Raw genomic sequence first — 19,039 nt, 5'->3', positions numbered from 1 at the left:
CGTGATTCACCCTCCCACTGTAGAGATAGGAGTGACAGTTTGTTTCAGGTTACATGCATCATAAGGCATTGCAACAAATGAAGATCAGCCAGACTAAATAATAGAGAAGAAAAGAAAAGAAGAACAGAAGAAAAGAAAATAGATGTAGCAACCCCTTGTGTACATAGTGTCTATAGGTTAGGTAAATTTGGTTCAGGACAACACGACATCGAGCTTCAACCATAGAAAAGTTCACACATTGAAAGCCAAAAAAATAGAGCTGTCAAAAATTCAGCTATCCAAATTTGTTAATAAAAATGCAGGGACCTATGTTTCTTTCTTATAGTCATTTTCAGCCGACCAGGTGAGCCCCAACTGGATGCCGGTGTTGTATTGATATGTGCCTCCTGTAGAAAAGTGCCAGCGCATGTACAGAACGGAAGGGCACTCCAGCTGATTTGCCAATCAGCTGGAGTGACATCAGCATAGCACATGTGCACATCACAGGAGGGTTTGTTCGGGAGATTCAATTTCGCAGGCACAATTGAAAGCTATGCAAGGAGCAGAGGGACAACGTAGCTGTCAGATTGTGCCTCGCTGTAAACTCGCATCACAACAGCGAAGCACAATATTACAAATACCGCGTCCCTCCGCTGTTTGCATAGCATTAAATTGTGCCAGAGAAATGGTATCTTCAGTCGAAAAAAGGCTCCTACGATGCGCGCATGCGTTATGGGATGTCACTCCAGCTAATCGGTAACTCAGCTGGAGTGCCCTTCCATTTTGCGCATGCATGGGCACTTTTCGACGGTGGGCACGTATCGACAGAACACCGGTACTCTACAGCACTGTAGTCACCATATTTTTTACATGTTGATGCTTAGAGCGGAACTCTATGGGTTTTTTGGGGTCACAAAATAAAATGTCCGGTTCATAATTGCAATACTAGTAGAATGTGTTTTGGGCTGTAATTTCCCATGCTCTGTGTGAGAAATATCTTATTAAATTGTCAACTTTGTAAAAAAAAATGATTGTACATTTTATTTATGCTTTTTCCAAAAACTTGTGGCAAAAAAGGGAAGTGCTTTGTGGTATTTACTCTCAAAAATGTGGTTATTTTGTATCTGTTTCCACTGACCTGGTCCTCCAGGGCCTCAAAAAAAGTTATAGGTAGTCAGGAAATTAGATGCAGAATTTAATCCCCTAAAAAGCCTGAAGGTTCTCCTTAGATTTTGGGCTTCTCTATCTCACACATGTCATATTGCCACACTTGGAAGGAGTAGCACAATGTGTTTTAGAGAGCAAGTACGCCCAAGCTGTGTGTTAGAAAAATCTTATTATTGACAACTTTGTGTAAAAAAATACTTTTCCATTCCACATTTTCCAAAAAGTTGTGGCAAAAAAGGAAGTCTTCAAAAGATTTGCCATGCTTCTTAGAAAATACCTTGGGTGTTTGCCTTCCAAAATGTGGACATTTTGTGGGTGTGCCCACTATCCTGGTTCTCCAGGGCCTCCAAAAATGTGATAGGTAGTCAGGAAATTAGTTGCGTAATGTATGCCCCTGGAATGCCTAAAGATGCTTCTCACAAAATGTGGACATTTTGTGGGTGTGTCCACTATCCTGGTTCTCCAGGGCCTCAAAAGAAAGTGATAGGTAGTCAGGAAATACATTTTCTGGGTGTATCCACTATCCTGGTTCTCTAGGGCCTCTAAAATGTGATAGTCAAGAAATTAGATGCGTTATTTATGCCCCTGGAATGCCTAAAAATGCTTCTCACACTTATGGTATCATCAATGTCAGAGAACAGTCCGCAGAAGAACTAGCAGATCAACTAATGCCCAGCAGAATCGCAGATTGTCACATAGAAATTTGCCAATGCTAATGTGCATGAACGGCTGCAAAGATTCACGTGCCAGTGTGCATGCGCAAAGGTGCACACAATACGTGATGGATTCTGGCGCCCAGTGGCCTATTTAAAGCCAGCAGCACCAGCCACTAGTTGCTGGAGGATCTTGAGCTCACCCGTGTGTTCCTCTTCTTGATATTATTGGATTTCTTGTTTGAACTGTCTTGTCTCCATTCCTGGCTTTGACCCTTGGCTGGTTCCATTGGCTCTGCTCCTGTCTGCTGTACCCTTGTATGACCTCTAGCTTGCTCTTCTGGACTCCTCTGCTGCCTGATTACCAGTGTATGACCCCGGCTTACTCCCAACCTTGCTTGCTGCCTTACCCCTGGCTGATATTCTGTGTATGACTACTGGCCTGGCTCCTGACCTTGCTCCTGGCTCTTTCTTTGACCAAGTCTCATCTGGTATATATGAGGGACTTTACCCAGCAGTGCTTCCTGCTTGTCCAGCCACCATCCAGCAGACATATCATCACTCAGCCTATCGCAGCTGGCAATCCCTGCTTCTTTGGGCATAGTACTCCCTGTTACCACCTTCAGGTGTGCCCTGCACTCAGCTGCATGGGAAGCCCTCTCTGAAATTTGGCCTCTGACCAGGTATGTTACAGCCATACTCGGGAGGAGTAGCAGAATATGTTTTGGTGTGTAATTCTAAGTATGCCTATGATGTGAATTAGAACAATCTTATTAATTGACTAACTTTGTGTAAAAAATAAATATGTTTTCATTTTCTTTCCTGCATTTTTCAAAAACTTGTAACAAAATGAAATTTTCAAGAGATTCACTATGCTTTTTGGAAAATACCTTGTTTACTTTCCAAAATATTGTAATTTTGTGGGTGGTTCTCCTGTCCTGGCACTTCAGTGAAGAAAATTGGATGTGTAATTTATGCTCCCTGAAAGGTACGTCTTGAATTTTTGGTCTACTCTATGCATCTAGGCTGTCTATTTTCCAAAAGGGGGTCATTTTGGGAGTATTTGTACTGCCCTGGCATTTTAGGGCCTTAAGAAATTAGCAAGGCAGTCGGTATATCAGGACTGATCAATTTTCAAATATATATATACCATAGCTCGGAGGTCGGCAACCAGTAGATCACGATCTACCAGTAGATAGTGGACAGGTGACTGATGGATTACCTGTTTGGGCTTGTTGATCCGCCATTGCAGAGCATCAAACAGAGTGTAATGCAGAGGGACTACTTGTAAAGTTGAAGCTGTAGTAGGGAGTAAGGGCCACATAAACTGATGCCTCCTCTGTAGTGCTGGCTCCTGTCCCATAGCAGAAGACATTTCGGCATAAATTTATGAAGAGAGATTACTTATTTGCCAACGCAAATGCAGAAAAAGTTTCAAAACGTTTTTTCAAAACGTCAACATTTTTGGACTTTTTATTTTTAGCAACCGAAACCAAAGAAAGCTCTATCTTTCTTGAAAAATTATAAAAAATTTATAAAAATGTATTTTTATACAGTCTTGCATACCTGTGTAATTGTCATTCAAATGCCCTGTACACACGATCGGACTTTCCGACAACAAAACTTTTTTTTGTTCTAAGTTTGTTGGCTTCAACTTGTCTTGCATACACACGGTCACACAAATGTTGGCCAACAATTACGAACTTAGGAATGTGGTGATGTACAAGACATAAAAAGGAAGTTCAATAGTCATGTGATATCTCCATTAGGAACGCTAGTTTTACAAGACCGAGTGCTTCCGGCTTGTACTTGATTCCGAGCATTGCGTGAACTTTTGTGCGATGGACTTGTATACACATGATCGGAAAGTCTAACAACAAAGTTTTGTTGGTGGAAAATTTGAGAACCTGCTAGCAAACATTTGTTGGCAGAAAATCCAACAACAAATGTTCGATGGAGCATACACATGGTCGGACTTTCCGCCAACAAGCTCACATCCAACATTTCCCATCAGAAAGACCGACCGTGGGGCTAAAGAGTAACAGTGCCCAAAACTGAAAAATGGGCAGGAAGGGGGTGAAACAGTCCGGTCTTGAGATAGTTAAAGGAACTGTGAATTTTTTTACACCTAAGCAGACCCTATACCTGGTGATTTTGTACCTCTTTTTTTCATGTTTTTATCAGGCTTTTTTCAAGTGTTTTTTCCCATGTATCAAGGATTTTTTTCCTGGGTTGGGCAAAGGGGAGGAGAGCAGATCTATAGGAAAACAGGAGTTATTCAAGCATAAAAATACACATATCGTAAATATATAGGTGCTCTTATTGAAGTCTCTTGGACCAAAAATGCCTAAATACACTTAAAAAAGCTCACATACTTTTTTGAGCATAGGGTACAGACCAAAGGGTGACTGAGGTTAAAAATGTGAACAGGGACAATTAGAAAGCATGGGATTATAGTTTAAGCATTATAAAAAATGTTTCCTGAAAAATGAGGCACTGGTACATGCCCTCCCTGGCGGTGTCCAGCTCCCTATGTCTGTTATTTACATATTACATATTTCACAATTTGGCTCCCATTGACAGCTGCTGGGTTAACATTACCGTTTGCAATTTCTGAACTTTTTTATCAGTTCAGTGATCATCCCACACAGTGAACCCAGGAACATCCCTCGTAGGCTCTACAAAAAGAAGGATTGCATGTGCCCCCGTAGTATGCACGTGAAAAGATATGCAATCTGTAGCACTGTCTCTATGACCTCTTTCGCACTTCATCAAATTGTGACAGCTGCATTACCTCTCTTATAACTTCCTCTTCACCATCCTCTGACACACCCAATCTGAACATGATACTTACATGGATGTTTGGCTAACAAATATCTAACACCACTCAATTAATTTGTATTTCCTGAAGGAAGTGCTTTGAATTCAGCCATATGACAAAGGTCTGTAGACTGCAAAACTGGCCATTGATGGATCAAGTGCACAGTAGCACTTCCTATGTATGGATGCTGCATCATAGCATTTTCCTGTTCTGTATGCTGGGTATAATTCTCACCATACAAACTGGTTATCCAGGTTGATATCTCTGCATGTTGAAATTATCTTATAATTATATTACAGACAAATTATGGAATTAGAGAGTGAGCCTTCACATGGGTAAAGTCTCGTACACATGCTTTGATTTTTGGACGACCGAACGTCAGTTTTTTGGGCCATGCTAGTCCCATGTCGAAAGTGAAGATGTTACTCACAATACGAAAATTTTCATTCGACAGAATACAACTTCAGAAGTGACTTAATGTGCTGAATAGTTTTGTATGTATTCTTTCGTTTCTGAGAATGCGTCGTTTTGCCTTTAGAATTTATTTTCATACAAAAACCATACAAATGAAATGAAAATCGGACGTTGAGTTCACATCTGACAAAAATTTTATAGTCTGCACATCCAGCTTTTGTCTGACGAAAAAGCAAAATCAGCTGTCGATAGCACCATACTAATGATCCAAAAATTGTCAGACAGCTCGTCATACAAATTTTTCCATCCAATTTTCATATCGTTTGTACGGGCCTTAAGGCATCAGCATGGAAAGCAAGTTCCTCCAACCCAAACTTGCTCATCCATGTCTTTATGGACCTTGCTTTGTGCACTGGTGTGCAGTCATGTTGGAACAGGAAGGGGTCATCCCCAAACTGTTCCCATAAAGTTGGGAGCATGAAATTGTCGCCAATGTATTGGTATGCTGAAGCTTTTCAACCAGAGGTGATTTGTTTCCACCTGTTCCTCTGAAGTACTGATGCTCCAGCCCCATCTAGGACAGGACAAATTTGTATGAACATATGTAGAAAGTCTGATATATATTATATATTATATATTATAATATATATATATATATATATATATATATATATATATATATACACACAGACACACACACACACACACACACATTTCCATTAAAAGGAAACAATTTTTCTTTTAGAATTATGCTGGCTGATTTCCCAGGAAAACAGACTTTTCAGCAGGAGTGCTGTTGATCTGTATCTGGGTCTTGTTAAGCCCCGTACACACGAGAGGACTTATGTCCGACAGACTTCCGAAAGAGTTCCGTCGGAGTTCTGCCGGAGTTCCGACGGAGTGCTGAGGGACTTTTCGGCTGAGCGGACTTGGCCACACACAATCACACTAAACTCCGACGGATTCGAACGTGATGACGTACGACTGGATTCGAATAAGGAAGTCCATAGCCAGTAGCCAATAGCTGCCCTAGCGTCGGTTTTAGTCCGTCGGAATAGCATACACACGAGCGAATTTTTCGAAGGGACCGGATCCGGCGGAGTTCCTTCGGAAAAATTTGAAGCATGTTCCATATTGTAAAGTCCTTCGGACTTTGGCGAGTCAAAAGTCCGTTGCAGCCCACACACGATCGAATAGTCTGACGGAATCAGTCCGTCGGACTTTGGATGTTGAAAAGTCCGCTCGTGTGTACGGGGCTTTAGGGTCCAGCAAATATCCTCTGCTGTTTCTCTACTAGACATCCCAGCAATAAACCACAAACAAAGTAATTTTGCCTCATTTAAAAACTACTATTAACCATTTCTATGAACTTAGTTTGATCAATTAGGGTCATAGAGCTTAAAATTTACATGTGGCTTTTATAAATTTCAGAATCTTAAAGGGGTTGTAAAGGTAAATGTTTTTTCACCTTAATGCACTCTATTTTTTTTTTTGCATTGGTGTCATTTGTGACTGTAATAACTGTTAGGGCAGTTAGGGTTAGCCCCCTTTAGTTCTAATGTGCCCCCCTAACCCCCCCAATAAAGGTTTAACCCCGTGATCACCCCCCGTCGCCAGTGTCACTAAGGCAGGGTTCACATTGCAGCGGTTTATGAGAACGAATGTGATTCGCACCGCACTGCAGTGCAAATCACATCCGATCTCTGTGCGATTCGAGTTCAGCCATTCGCCGCACCCGCCACACCCGCCGCACCCGCCGCAAATTCGCACGGGACCCTTTTTTTGGCCCGCAGCAGAATCGGATCGCATGGGTGTTCACACCATGCGATCCGAGGTTTGCAGATCGCACTGCCCTTTCACCAGTGATCACCATATAACTGTTACAGGTGACGCTGGTTGGTTAGTTATTTTTTTATAGTTTCAGGGCACCCGCCATTTATTACCTAATAAAGGTTTAACCCCCTGATCACCCGGCGGGTGTCATTTGTGACTAATAACTGTTAGGGCAGTTAGGGTTAGCCCCCTTTAGTTCTAAGGTACCCCCCTAACCCCCCCAATAAAGGTTTAACCCTGTGATCACCCTCCGTCGCCAGTGTCACTAAGGCTGGGTTCACATTGCAGCGGTTTATGAGAACGGATGTGATTCGCACCGCACTGCAGTGCAAATCACATCCGATCTCTGTGCGATTCGAGTTCAGCCATTCGCCGCACCCGCCGCACCCGCCGCAAATTCGCACGGGACCCTTTTTTTGGCCCGCAGCAGAATCGGATCGCATGGGTGTTCACACCATGCGATCCGAGTTTGCAGATCGCACTGCGATATGCGAACTGATCTGGGGGTGTCAGTAACATTTCACTGACACTCCCAGCAGTTCGCATAGGGCAGTGTGAACTGCCGCCGGGAGGCATGCGATGCGGGAACCCGCCGCGGATTCGTGGCGTTTCCGCATCGCTCCAGTGTGAACCCAGCCTAATAAGCGATCATTTTTCTGATCGCCGTATTAGTGTCACAGGTGACGCTAGTTAGGCAGGTAGGTATTTAGGTTCGCCGCAGCTTTTTATAGCGCCAGGGACCCCCATATACTACCGCATAAAGCCCCCTGATTGCCCCCTAGTTAACCCTTTCACCAGTGATCACCATATAACTGTTACAGGTGACGCTGGTTGGTTAGTTATTTTTTTATAGTTTCAGGGCACCCGCCATTTATTACCTAATAAAGGTTTAACCCCCTGATCACCCGGCGGGTGTCATTTGTGACTGTAATAACTGTTAGGGCAGTTAGGGTTAGCCCCCTTTAGTTCTAAGGTACCCCCCTAACCCCCCCAATAAAGGTTTAACCCCGTGATCACCCCCCGTCGCCAGTGTCACTAAGGCTGGGTTCACATTGCAGCGGTTTATGAGAACGGATGTGATTCGCACCGCACTGCAGTGCAAATCACATCCGATCTCTGTGCGATTCGAGTTCAGCCATACAGATAGTATGGCTGAATTCGTGTCGCACCCGCCGCACCCGCCGCAAACTCGCACGGGACCCTTTTTTTGGTCCGCAGCAGAATCGGATCGCATGGGTGTTCACACCATGCGATCCGAGTTTGCAGATCGCACTGCGATATGCGAACTGATCTGGGGGTGTCATTAACATTTCACTGACACTCCCAGCAGTTCGCATAGGGCAGTGTGAACTGCCGCCGGGAGGCATGCGATGCGGGAACCCGCCGCGGATTCGTGGCGTTCCCGCATCGCTCCAGTGTGAACCCAGCCTAATAAGCGATCGTTTTTCTGATCGCTGTATTAGTGTCACAGGTAACGCTAGTTAGGCAGGTAGGTATTTAGGTTCGCCGCAGCTTTTTATAGCGCCAGGGACCACCATATACTACCGCATAAAGCCCCCTGATTGCCCCCTAGTTAACCCTTTCACCAGTGATCACCATATAACTGTTACAGGTGACGCTGATTGGTTAGTTATTTTTTTTATAGTTTCAGGGCACCCGCCATTTATTACCTAGTCTCACTAGTGTACCCCTAAATTTAGGGGTGTCTACTTTCCAAAATGGGGTCATTTGGGGGGGGTTTGTGCCATCTTGGCATTTTATGGCCTTCAAAACTGTAACGCCCTTAGAAAGCCTGAAGGCGGTGCTTGGTTTTCGGGGCCCCGTACGCGGCTAGGCTCCCAAAAAGTCCCACATATGTGGTATCCCCGTACTCAGGAGAAGCAGCAGAATTTATTTTGGGGTGTCATTTCACATATGCCCATAGCATGTGTGAGCAATATATCATTTAGTAACAACTTTGTGAAAGAAAAAAAAAAAAAATTAAAGTTTGTAATTTTCCCGCAACTTGTGGCAAAATATAAAATATTCCATGGACTCAAAATGCCTCTCAGCAAATAGCTTGGGGTGTCTACTTTCTAAAATGGGGTCATTTGTGGGGGTTTTGTGCCATCTTGGCATTTTATGGCCTTCAAAACTGTAATAGGTAGTGAGGCGTGAAATCAAAAATTTACGCCCTTAGAAAGCCTGAAGGCGGTGCTTGGTTTTCGGGGCCCCGTACGCGGCTAGGCTCCCAAAAAGTCCCACATATGTGGTATCCCCATACTCAGGAGAAGCAGCAGAATTTATTTTGGGGTGTCGTTTCACATATGCCCATAGCATGTGTGAGCAATATATCATTTAGTGACAACTTTGTGTAAAAAAAAAAGAAAAAACTTTTTTTTGTCATTATTCAATCGCTTGAGGCAAAATATTCAATGGGCTCAACATGCCACTTATCAATTTCCTCAGGGTGTCTACTTTCCAAAATGGGGTAATTTGGGGGGGTTTTGTACTGCCCTGCCATTTTAGCACCTCAAGAAATGAGATAGGCAGTCGTAAACTAAAAGCTGCGTAAATTCCAGAAAACGTACCTTAGTTTGTAGATGTGACAACTTTTGCGCAAACCAATAAATATACAATTATTGACTTTTTTTTTACCAAAGACATGTGGCTGAATACATTTTGGCCTAAATGTATGACTAAAATTGAGTTTATTGGATTTTTCTAATAACAAAAAGTAGAAAATATCATTTTTTTTCAAAATTTGCGGTCTTTTTACGTTTATATCGCAAAAAATAAAAATCGCAGAGGCAATAAAATACCATAAAAAGAAAGCTCTATTTGTGGGAAGAAAAGGACGCAAATTTTGTTTGGGTACAACATTGCATGACCGCGCAATTACCAGTTAAAGCAGCGCAGTGCCAAGTTGTAAAAAGACCTCTGGTCATTTACCAGCAAAATGGTCCGGTCTGAAGGTGGTTAAAGAAGTTCATGTGCGTGTATAGGCAGGTGTCCCAATACTTTTGGTAATACCGCTCCCTCTCTCTCTATATTTTATATATATATATATATATATATATATATATATATATATATATATATATATATATAGGCTGCGGGGGGGGGGGGTGCCAGTAGGATACAGAGAAACAGCATACATTGGTCTTCCCAGTGAAGAGTTGTGCAGGGGAGCATGTCTGTAGAAGTCTGACCACTGCAGTACAGGTAGTATACGTAGCACACCCATCAACCCTGAACTCTATACAAAGTTTACCCCTCAACCGTGCAGAGCTAATGATGTGCAGTAACCTCTAGCAACCAATCAGTGAATAGTAATAATCTGCTATAATCTCTAGCAACCAGTCAGTGAGCAATAGTGATGTGCATTAACCTCTAGCAACCAATCAGTTAGCAGTAACCTATAGCAGTCAATCAGTGAGCGGTAATGATGCGCAGTAACCTCTAGCCAGTGAGTGGTAAGGATTTCCAGTAACCTCTAGCAACCAATCAGGAACCAGAAATAATGTGTTTTAGCTTCTAGCAACCAGTCGGTGAGTGAGTTTTGAGTCTAGCTGCTAATTAATGTATATGTCAGAATCGGGGGGGGGGGGGGGGCTAAGAAAATGTTTGCCAAGAGTCCAATCAATATTAAAGACGGCCCTGTAAGGACACCATACTTTTCAAAGCGACAGACGCTTACCTGATTTGTTTATGTCAAGCTCGGATAACTTTATGGCTAATTCACTTGTATTCCCTCCTGCTGTGGTGAGTATATCATGCAGAGCATTCCTTCTTCCCGTTCTCCCTGAAGCTATGAAATCTGCATATGTAGATTCCACATCAGTCATTGCTACCAAGTATCCACATAGCAGTGCCTATAGAGAAACAAAGAAATATTTTACAATTTAGAAAAAACAAAAACAAACATTCAATACCAAAGGGTCAGTCAACCCCAAACTGATGGTGGAAATGTACCTACAGTGACTATCACGATTCTGAATACACACTTACTGTAAGTGCAATGAGATCTACAACAGCCTCAAATTTTTATAATGAAAATTCCAAGTTTTGCAAGGAAGTATGGATTTTGACTTATCCTCCTCTGCCTCACTATTGGTCAATAAGTCTGCCCATCACATTGATATGAGAACAGTGGGTCAAAGAAAAAAAATATAAAAAAACAACCTGATAGTGGTTTTAACTCTTTAGAGTTTGTTAAAAGAAAAACACACATACGTGACAAAGGATGACTGCAGCAATATGGGTTACTAAATCTCAACACCATCTTACCTACCTTAAAGTGGATGTTAACCCCATTCATGAAATCTGACCTGGGCACATATATCTATAGTGTTTACTTATCCCTCTCTAAAGCCCTAAGTCTTGTGTCTTTCTGCTGCTCCGTTCCTCCGTTATGAGCATGATAACTTCTGACAAGTTCTCCGACACAGGAGATAAAAGCAGCTGGATATTTGTGTCAGGGAGGGAACTTAGAGACAGTTAAGCAGAGAACTGGCCTATTCACAGTACAGCTCTGCAAGTTTCTTCTTTTCTCTCCCTATGTGGAAGGGGGGGGGATGTCCCTTTCCACCAATCAGTTTTCACGCAGTGTATGTCCAGATTCCCCTCCCAGTGCTGAAACAAGAAGAAAAATTTCTAACATGATCTGCACTTTATAAATAATATATAAAGCTGAAGACAGCGTATATACATGTAAAACATATGTAGGGAGATTCGTTTCATCCCTGTGTATCCTCTGAGGCTGTTCACTTCACTGGGTATATGTGAGGGTTTATATTCACTTTAAGGCACTGCTTCATCTGAAACTTTAGACAGCCATCTGAAGGGTTGTACACACGATAAGAATATCGTCCTTTTTTAATTTTTGGAAGCTAATCTATGTATCAAAAATGAAGAGCTTACTATATTTACGAAAAATTCTCATGCAACAGAATACAACTTCGGAAGTGATGTAATATATTGTATTGCATTTGTATAATATTTTCCGATGAAAACTGTATTGATTAAATGAAAATCATACGATCTGGTATTGTACGAGAAAAATGTTCGTATTTGTCCCTTGGGATAATTTTGGATGAACTGTCATGATCGGCTCTTGAAAGATGAACAATCAGATTATCGCTACGATCGCCTTAGAAATCTGTATTTTTCCTACAATTTTCTCATCGTGTGTACTAGGCTTTAGGCTGCTTACACATGGGCAGTAAAAGGCATAAAAAATATTGGGTGTAGAAATCTGGGTGTTTTTTTATCTGCTCAGAGCCGTAAGTGCTGTGTGTGGAACTTGAGGCTCCCCCCACACAGCAAAACGCTCAGATTTCTATGCCCAGCAATTTTTTATGCCTATCACCATCCATGTGCATAAGCAGGGGCATACCTAGAGCATTTGGCACCCAGGGCAGATCCTATATCTGGCACCCCCCCCACCATAAAATGTAAAAACACCCACCGTGTCCCCTGCATACCTCTGCATCCTTCAATATCTTTTTGTCACTACTGTGTACCCCCCCTCTCCACAACTGCACCTCTGGACCCCTTTACATTACACAGAACCTTGCACCTAAGGACCTCTTTACATTACACAGCAGCCTACACCTCTGGACCCCTTTACATTACACAGCAGCCTACACCTCTGGACCCCTTTACATTACACAGCAGCCTACACCTCTGGACCCCTTTACATTACACAGCAGCCTGCACCTCTGGACCCCTTTACATTACACAGCAGCCTGCACCTCTGGACCCCTTTACATTACACAGCAGCCTGCACCTCTGGACCCCTTTACTTTACACTGCTCTTGTACCTCTGGACCCCTTTACATAACATAGCACCCTGAACCTCCTGACCCCTTTACATTACACAGCGCCCTGCACCTCTGGACCCCTTTACATTACACAGCACCCTGTACCTCTGGACCCCTTTACATTACACAGCACCCTGTACCTCTGGACCCCTTTACATTACACAGGACCTTGCACCTAAGGACCTCTTTACATTACACAGCAGCCTGCACCTCTGGACCCCTTTACATTACACAGCTCTTGTACCTCTGGACCCCTTTGCATAAGATAGCACCCGGAACCTCCTGACCCCTTTACATTACACAGCGCCCTGCACCTCTGGACCCCTTTACATTACACAGGACCTTGCGCCTAAGGACCTCTTTACATTACACAGCACCCTGCACCTCTGGACCCCTTTACATTAGACAGGACCTTGCACCTAAGGACCTCTTTACATTACACAGCAGCCTGCACCTCTGGACCCCTTTACATTACACAGCTCTTGTACCTCTGGACCCCTTTACATAACATAGCACCCTGAACCTCCTGACCCCTTTACATTACACAGCCCTTGTACCTATGGATCCCTTTACATTACACAGCACCCTGAACCTCTGGACCCCTTTACATTACACAGCCCTTGTACCTCTGGACCCCTTTACATTACACAGCACCCTGCACCTCTGCACCCCTTTACATTACACAGCCCCTCACAGCTCTGGACCCTCTGCTTGTTACACAGATCCCCTACAGTGCAGACCCCCCTCCCTACTATACATACCCCCATCTACAGTGTAGACTCCCCTACAGTACAGAATCCTCCCCTACAGTGCAGACCCTCCTACAGTACAGACCCCTCCCCCTACAGCGCAGACCCCCCTACAGTACAGACTCCCCTACAGTACAGAATCCTCACCTACAGTACAGACCCCCCTACAGTGCCGAATCTTCCCCTACAGTACAGACCCCCCCCGCCCTACAGTGAAGGACCCCTTCTACAGTGCAGGACCCCTTCTACAGTGCAGGACCCCCCTACAGTGCAGACCCCCTACAGTGCAGAACCCCCCTACAGTGCAGGACCCCCTACAGTGCAGGACCCCTTCTACAGTGCAGGACCCCTTCTACAGTGCAGACCCCCTACAGTGCAGACCCCCCTACAGTTCAGAACCCCCCTACAGTGCAGGACCCCCCTACAGTGCAGGACCCACCACAGTAAAGAACCACCCTACAGTGCACAGCCTCCCCTAAGGACCCATAGTGTACCTCGAGCCCAAGGCAGCGGCATTGCAGGGGGGAGGTGTGGGCAGCACCCGAGTGGAGTGTCACCTGTCGGCTCAGTGATCCGGGACCCGGCGCAATAATCCCCTTCTCTCTGTGGTCACGTGACTCACGTCGCGCCGTTGTGATCAGTCTCGGGCAGCGGCTGTCACTCGCAGCCGAGCAGAGTGAAGCCGCCTCCCCCTCCTTGTCTACACAGTGCTGTGCATGGAGGATGGGGAGGCGGCTTCACTCAGAACGGCTGCACGACGCGACCACAGAGACAAGGGGATTATTGTGCCGGGTCACTGAGCCGGCTGATGTCACTCCACTCGGGTGCTGCTCGCACCCCCCCCCCCTGCAATGCCGCCTACTGCCAGTGCCTCAGGCTCTCTCTGTGTGGGCTGCGAACCCGAGGCACGGCGCTGTCTGACACTTCAGTTGCGGGGGGGGGGGGGGCGCTGGCCTGACACCCGGGGCGGCCCGCCCCCCCACTTAGTACGCCCCTGTGCATAAGGTCTAATAAAGGGCTAATAAATGTCAGCTTGAGCAACTGATCAACAGACTTTATATAGCAGGTGGAAAAGAGAAAGTGAAAACTTTGGATAGAAGATTCAATAATGTTTACATACAATTTTAAATATGTATCTATATTTATTTTTTACATTTTTATTTTTCCAGTCCTGGCCACTTAAGAAAATGTATACAAAACTACTATACATTCCCTTAAAGTTCCGAACAAATGCTAGCTTTTTGAATGACCTCCTGGCCTTGTTTACCAGGGACTCTGTGCTCTCAGGTTTGCCCATTGGCCATATCTTTTAAAAGGAGCCTCGAGCTCCTGGGTGCTTTATTTATTCTCCATGATAAAGAAGGTAACATGAAGACTAGCACTTCAACTGCTACCCCAAGGAGACTCTGCAGTAAGGATTGGGGAGGACAGACCAGAAACTATCATGTCCAGAGGCGTGTGCACAGGGTGTTCCAGGTGTGCCCAGGCCCACCCTAATGACCCTGTGCAGCACAGATTCCCCCTACTGTGCAGCACTGCCTGCTTCTCACCTCTCCTCTCCCACCAGCTGTTGCTACGGGATGTTTTAGGATGAGTGGGGGAAGGGGCCAGTAAATATGTAATTTACTGGCCCCTTCCCTTTCTGAATGCACATTGTGAGTGATCGTTAGTGTGTGTTTGAGCTTTGGGGTGCACACACTCATGCAATAGGCTACATCATGCCTCTGAAATTTTGAAAAGATGAAATACGGCTATAGACTATGTGATGAACTGGCCGAAATTAGCTCCATGGTGGCCCTGTCGCTATCCTCCCACATGACATTCTTTGACTGAAAATTTAAAGAAGCCGCCCAGAAATTTTTGATCGAACAGCAGTTGCAGCCGCTGTCCAGGTATATGGACAGGTGGCTGTTAGAGTACAATAGGAGCATTGGGAGTTGCATCTATCTGTGCTGTATAGTATGGACGGAGGAATCTGTTATATATTTTTTGGTTCAGCTCACAGGCTAACTTTAGGAAGCCAGTAGGTAATTCAGCTCATCTGTCCATTAACAATAATAGGGTTTTTGGTGCATGATCCTTTAAAACTAAAATATAATATGTTTATAAGGATCTGCTGCCCTCTACTATTAGTTCTGACATCACAGTGGTGTGTATAGTTATGTATTAACACTGCCTGTCTCATGGAGCGGGCTTTGAAAACCCAGAAGGAAGAAGTGAAGAGAGACACATAGTTTTATACACACAGGGGCTGCTACTGCTGCTGTACTTTCACCCAGATCAGACTCCAAAGACCATTATGCAAGTATTCCTATGTTACACTACATACTGGGGATGGTCCCGATGTTTGAGTTGAATGCATCGGGTGTTCGCTCGTTCAGTGAATAAATTAGTAAATTTGAGAGCCGCGGAACGCCCCATAATGCAATGCGAGATGCTTTGCAGTGCATTGATGTCTGATGATTGGTCAAAGCATGCACCTGACCTGCATGCTTTAGCCAATCACAGGGCACTCTGCTGTGAGAGCCATGAGAGCTGTGAGAGCCATGATTGGCCAAAGGCAGGGTGCTCGGGTGGCTAAGTCCACTCCCCACACTACAGTGAAGTCAAATAAAGGTGTAGAACCATCTCACGGATGATCAGAAGAAATGGACAGCACCTGAGTCAAATATATGAGTGTCACAGCAAAGGGTCTGAATACTTAGGACCATGTGATGTTTACGTTTTCTTTTTAATAAATCTGCAAAAATATCAACAATTCTGTGTTGTTCTATCAATATGGGGTGCTGTGTGTACATTAATGAGGAAAAAAATTAACTTAAATGATTTTCGCAAATGGCTGCAGTATAATGTAAGGGGGTCTGAATACTTTCCATCCCCACTGTGTGTGTGTGTGTGTGTGTATATAAATATATATATATACATACATACATATATATATATATATATATATATACACATACACACACACACACACACACACACACACACACACACACACACACACACACACACACACACACAGTGCAGTCGGTGCATTATATAATACAGTGTATTGAAGTGGTTAAGGGGAACCCTATGACAGAATTAAGAAAAGAAACGGGATGGGTTCCCCCTTCCCCTGTCCATACAAGGCCCTTTGGGTCGGGTATAGATTTTAAGGGGAACTCCTCGCCAAAATTAAAAAAAGCAAAAAAAACAGCGTGGGGTCCCTCCCAAAATCCATACCAGACCCTTAGCCGAGCAAGCAGCCTGGCAGGTCAGGAAAGGGGGGGGGGGGTGAGTGACAACAACATGGAGAGAGTGCTTTGGGGTTTTTCTATTATTCGGGTCAGTCAAGCAGCATGATTGACGATGGATTTACATCGCGGGACACTTTTTTTTTAAATAAAGGAATTGTCAAAAACTGTCTTTTGTGTTTTTTACTTTTTGACACTTTTTTTTGGGGTGAATGGGAACCTATTCTTTATAGACGATATATTGATGACGTGTTTGTCATATGGAAAGGAGACCAGGATCAATTGTTTTTTTAATGTGCTTAACAATAACGATATGAACATCAAAATATCATGGCAAATTGAAAAAAGGATACCATATCCTTTCTCGATCTAGAAATATCACAAGTTAATGACAAATCAGTAGAAACTCCACAAGGTTGTAAGTTTTATGTTTTCCAACTAGAAAAAAAAATGAAACTGCACCAACTGTTCCTGCTCATTTCTATATAATCGTTGTACTTTTTTTTTTTTTTTATATATATATATTTTTATATGTATGTATGTTTATGTGTGCCACTTTTCATAAATAGATTGTGTATGGTTTAAACGAAGACCAGTAATAGAAACCAAGTTGACAACAACTGTGTGTACCATTCTAAAAATAACGGATTAAACAGATTGCTGAGTAATGACATGTTCAAAGTGATAACCTTCAACAGATTAAATGTTGTAATAAGATCTGTGCTTTTCAGACACATTTTCTATAACAACGGCTGTTTCTGCTCTGCAAATGGACCACATACAATAAATTAATGGAAATTGATTTCAGGCAAGCTTGAAAAGTGCATCCATTTTCTGTAATGAAGACTATAGGATACATGGTGAGGATTTGTGTCTGCTATTAACAAAGCAAACTTTTTAGGTTCTCAGATATCAAGAAGCTCTGGTGTGGGTTGTAGTGCCTGGAGGCTTTTTAGAGCTTTGGGTGGGATAAAGTCTCCGTTCCTTGGTCCACATTCTATCTGTTAGCCATTATAAAGCTGGCCACAGATGATTTGAAATCAGCAGGGATCAGGCAAATTCCAAATCACGTGTAGTCCTTCCTGTTTGACAGAAGTCAACTGTAATATCAACTTCTGTAGAAAAGGAATGTTGGAAAACGTTTGTCGATCAGTCAATTGACTGCAGCCACTTATCAGTGTATTCTGACTGTCGCTGTTGACAGCTGCTGTCAGAATACAATGTCCTGGTGAGGGGGATTACTCCATCCACCTAGCTTGTGTGGTTGGACAAATCTGTTTGTCTATTCATTCAGCCCACCATCATGGTTGTGGGGCCCAAAGCAGCTGCCTCAAACTTGCCAATTTTCCCAGTTTAAATCCCCATATCCCTTGAAATTTTAGCCCCGTGCTGTGTTCCGACATCTCAGTGTAAAGTTCTGTTGCTGCTTCAAATCCCAACCACGACACTACCTGCCTGGAGTTTCTTCCTGTGCCTGCGTGGGTTTCCTCTGGGTACTCCAGTTTCCTCCCACACTCCAAAGACATGCAGGTAGGTTAATTGGCTTCTGTACAAAAAAAATTGGCCCTAGTATATGAATGGGGACCTTGGATTGTGGGCTCCTTGAGGGTAGGGTATGATGTGAGTGTGCAATGTACAGGGATAGGGACAATTGTAGACACACACTCAGGTTGAACTGGATGGACTGGTGTCTTTATTCAACCTTACTAACTATGTAACTATTGCCATGTACAGATGACTCACCTGCAGACCTTGTGTTTACATGTAAATAACCTGCATTGATATGTATATCATGTCCCCCTGAGGTCGTATCTACCATCACTTCTGCTGAATGCTGTCCATTGGGGAGGTAAAGAAGCATACTTGAAAGGCCTGCCCACAACTATAGTCATTAAGCTCAACATCAGCCTGTTCTACAAAGTTAAGCAAATCAAAGGTGGAACTGTTCTTCAGAAGAACATGGTGCCACAGCACCCTGGATTTTGGTGCATGTGAATACGCACATCTCAGCCGATGCATGAGGATGTCATTAACAATTAATGTCACATTTGTGTATCTGCTAAAGGGTAGCATGTTTCTGTAGTGTCACGTAAGCAATTTTGCATGTATTCCTGACACACACAAAGGTGAACGCAGGCTAAATGTCTCCGTTACATTGGTGGTCAGTGTAAATCTTCTCATTACATTGGTGGTTACTGTGAATGCTCCTATTACATTAGTGATCAGTGTAAATCCCCATTACATTGCTGGCCAGTGTAGAAACTCCTCTTTATATTGGTAATCAATAAACAATCCAAACATGCATTTGTGGTCAGTTTCAAATCCTCCCCTTTAAATTGGTGGTGAGTGTAAATCCCCCTTATATTGGTAGCCAGTGCAG

At 43.7% G+C, this 19,039-nt stretch overlaps 1 protein-coding gene across 2 annotated transcripts in view; it reads right to left on the bottom strand.

Annotated features, from left to right (window-relative positions):
* PKIA (cAMP-dependent protein kinase inhibitor alpha) overlaps nt 1–19,039 on the bottom strand; it is a 92,506-nt gene that overhangs the window by 11,618 nt on the left and 61,849 nt on the right. For both annotated transcript variants that reach the window (XM_077492914.1, XM_077492913.1), the window contains exon 2: nt 10,547–10,721. In XM_077492914.1, the coding sequence (XP_077349040.1) occupies nt 10,547–10,694 (148 nt within the window). In that variant the 5' untranslated portion in view covers nt 10,695–10,721. The remainder of the gene's footprint in view (nt 1–10,546; nt 10,722–19,039) is intronic.

This window comes from Lithobates pipiens, unplaced genomic scaffold, assembly GCF_037356315.1.
Source record: "Lithobates pipiens isolate NorthernLeopardFrog02 unplaced genomic scaffold, aLitPip1_a1.2 Scaffold_19, whole genome shotgun sequence".
Classification (NCBI taxonomy): Eukaryota; Metazoa; Chordata; class Amphibia; order Anura; family Ranidae; genus Lithobates; species Lithobates pipiens.
The sequence above is the reverse complement of the archived record's forward strand: the minus strand, read 5'-3'. Positions and strand labels throughout refer to the sequence as shown.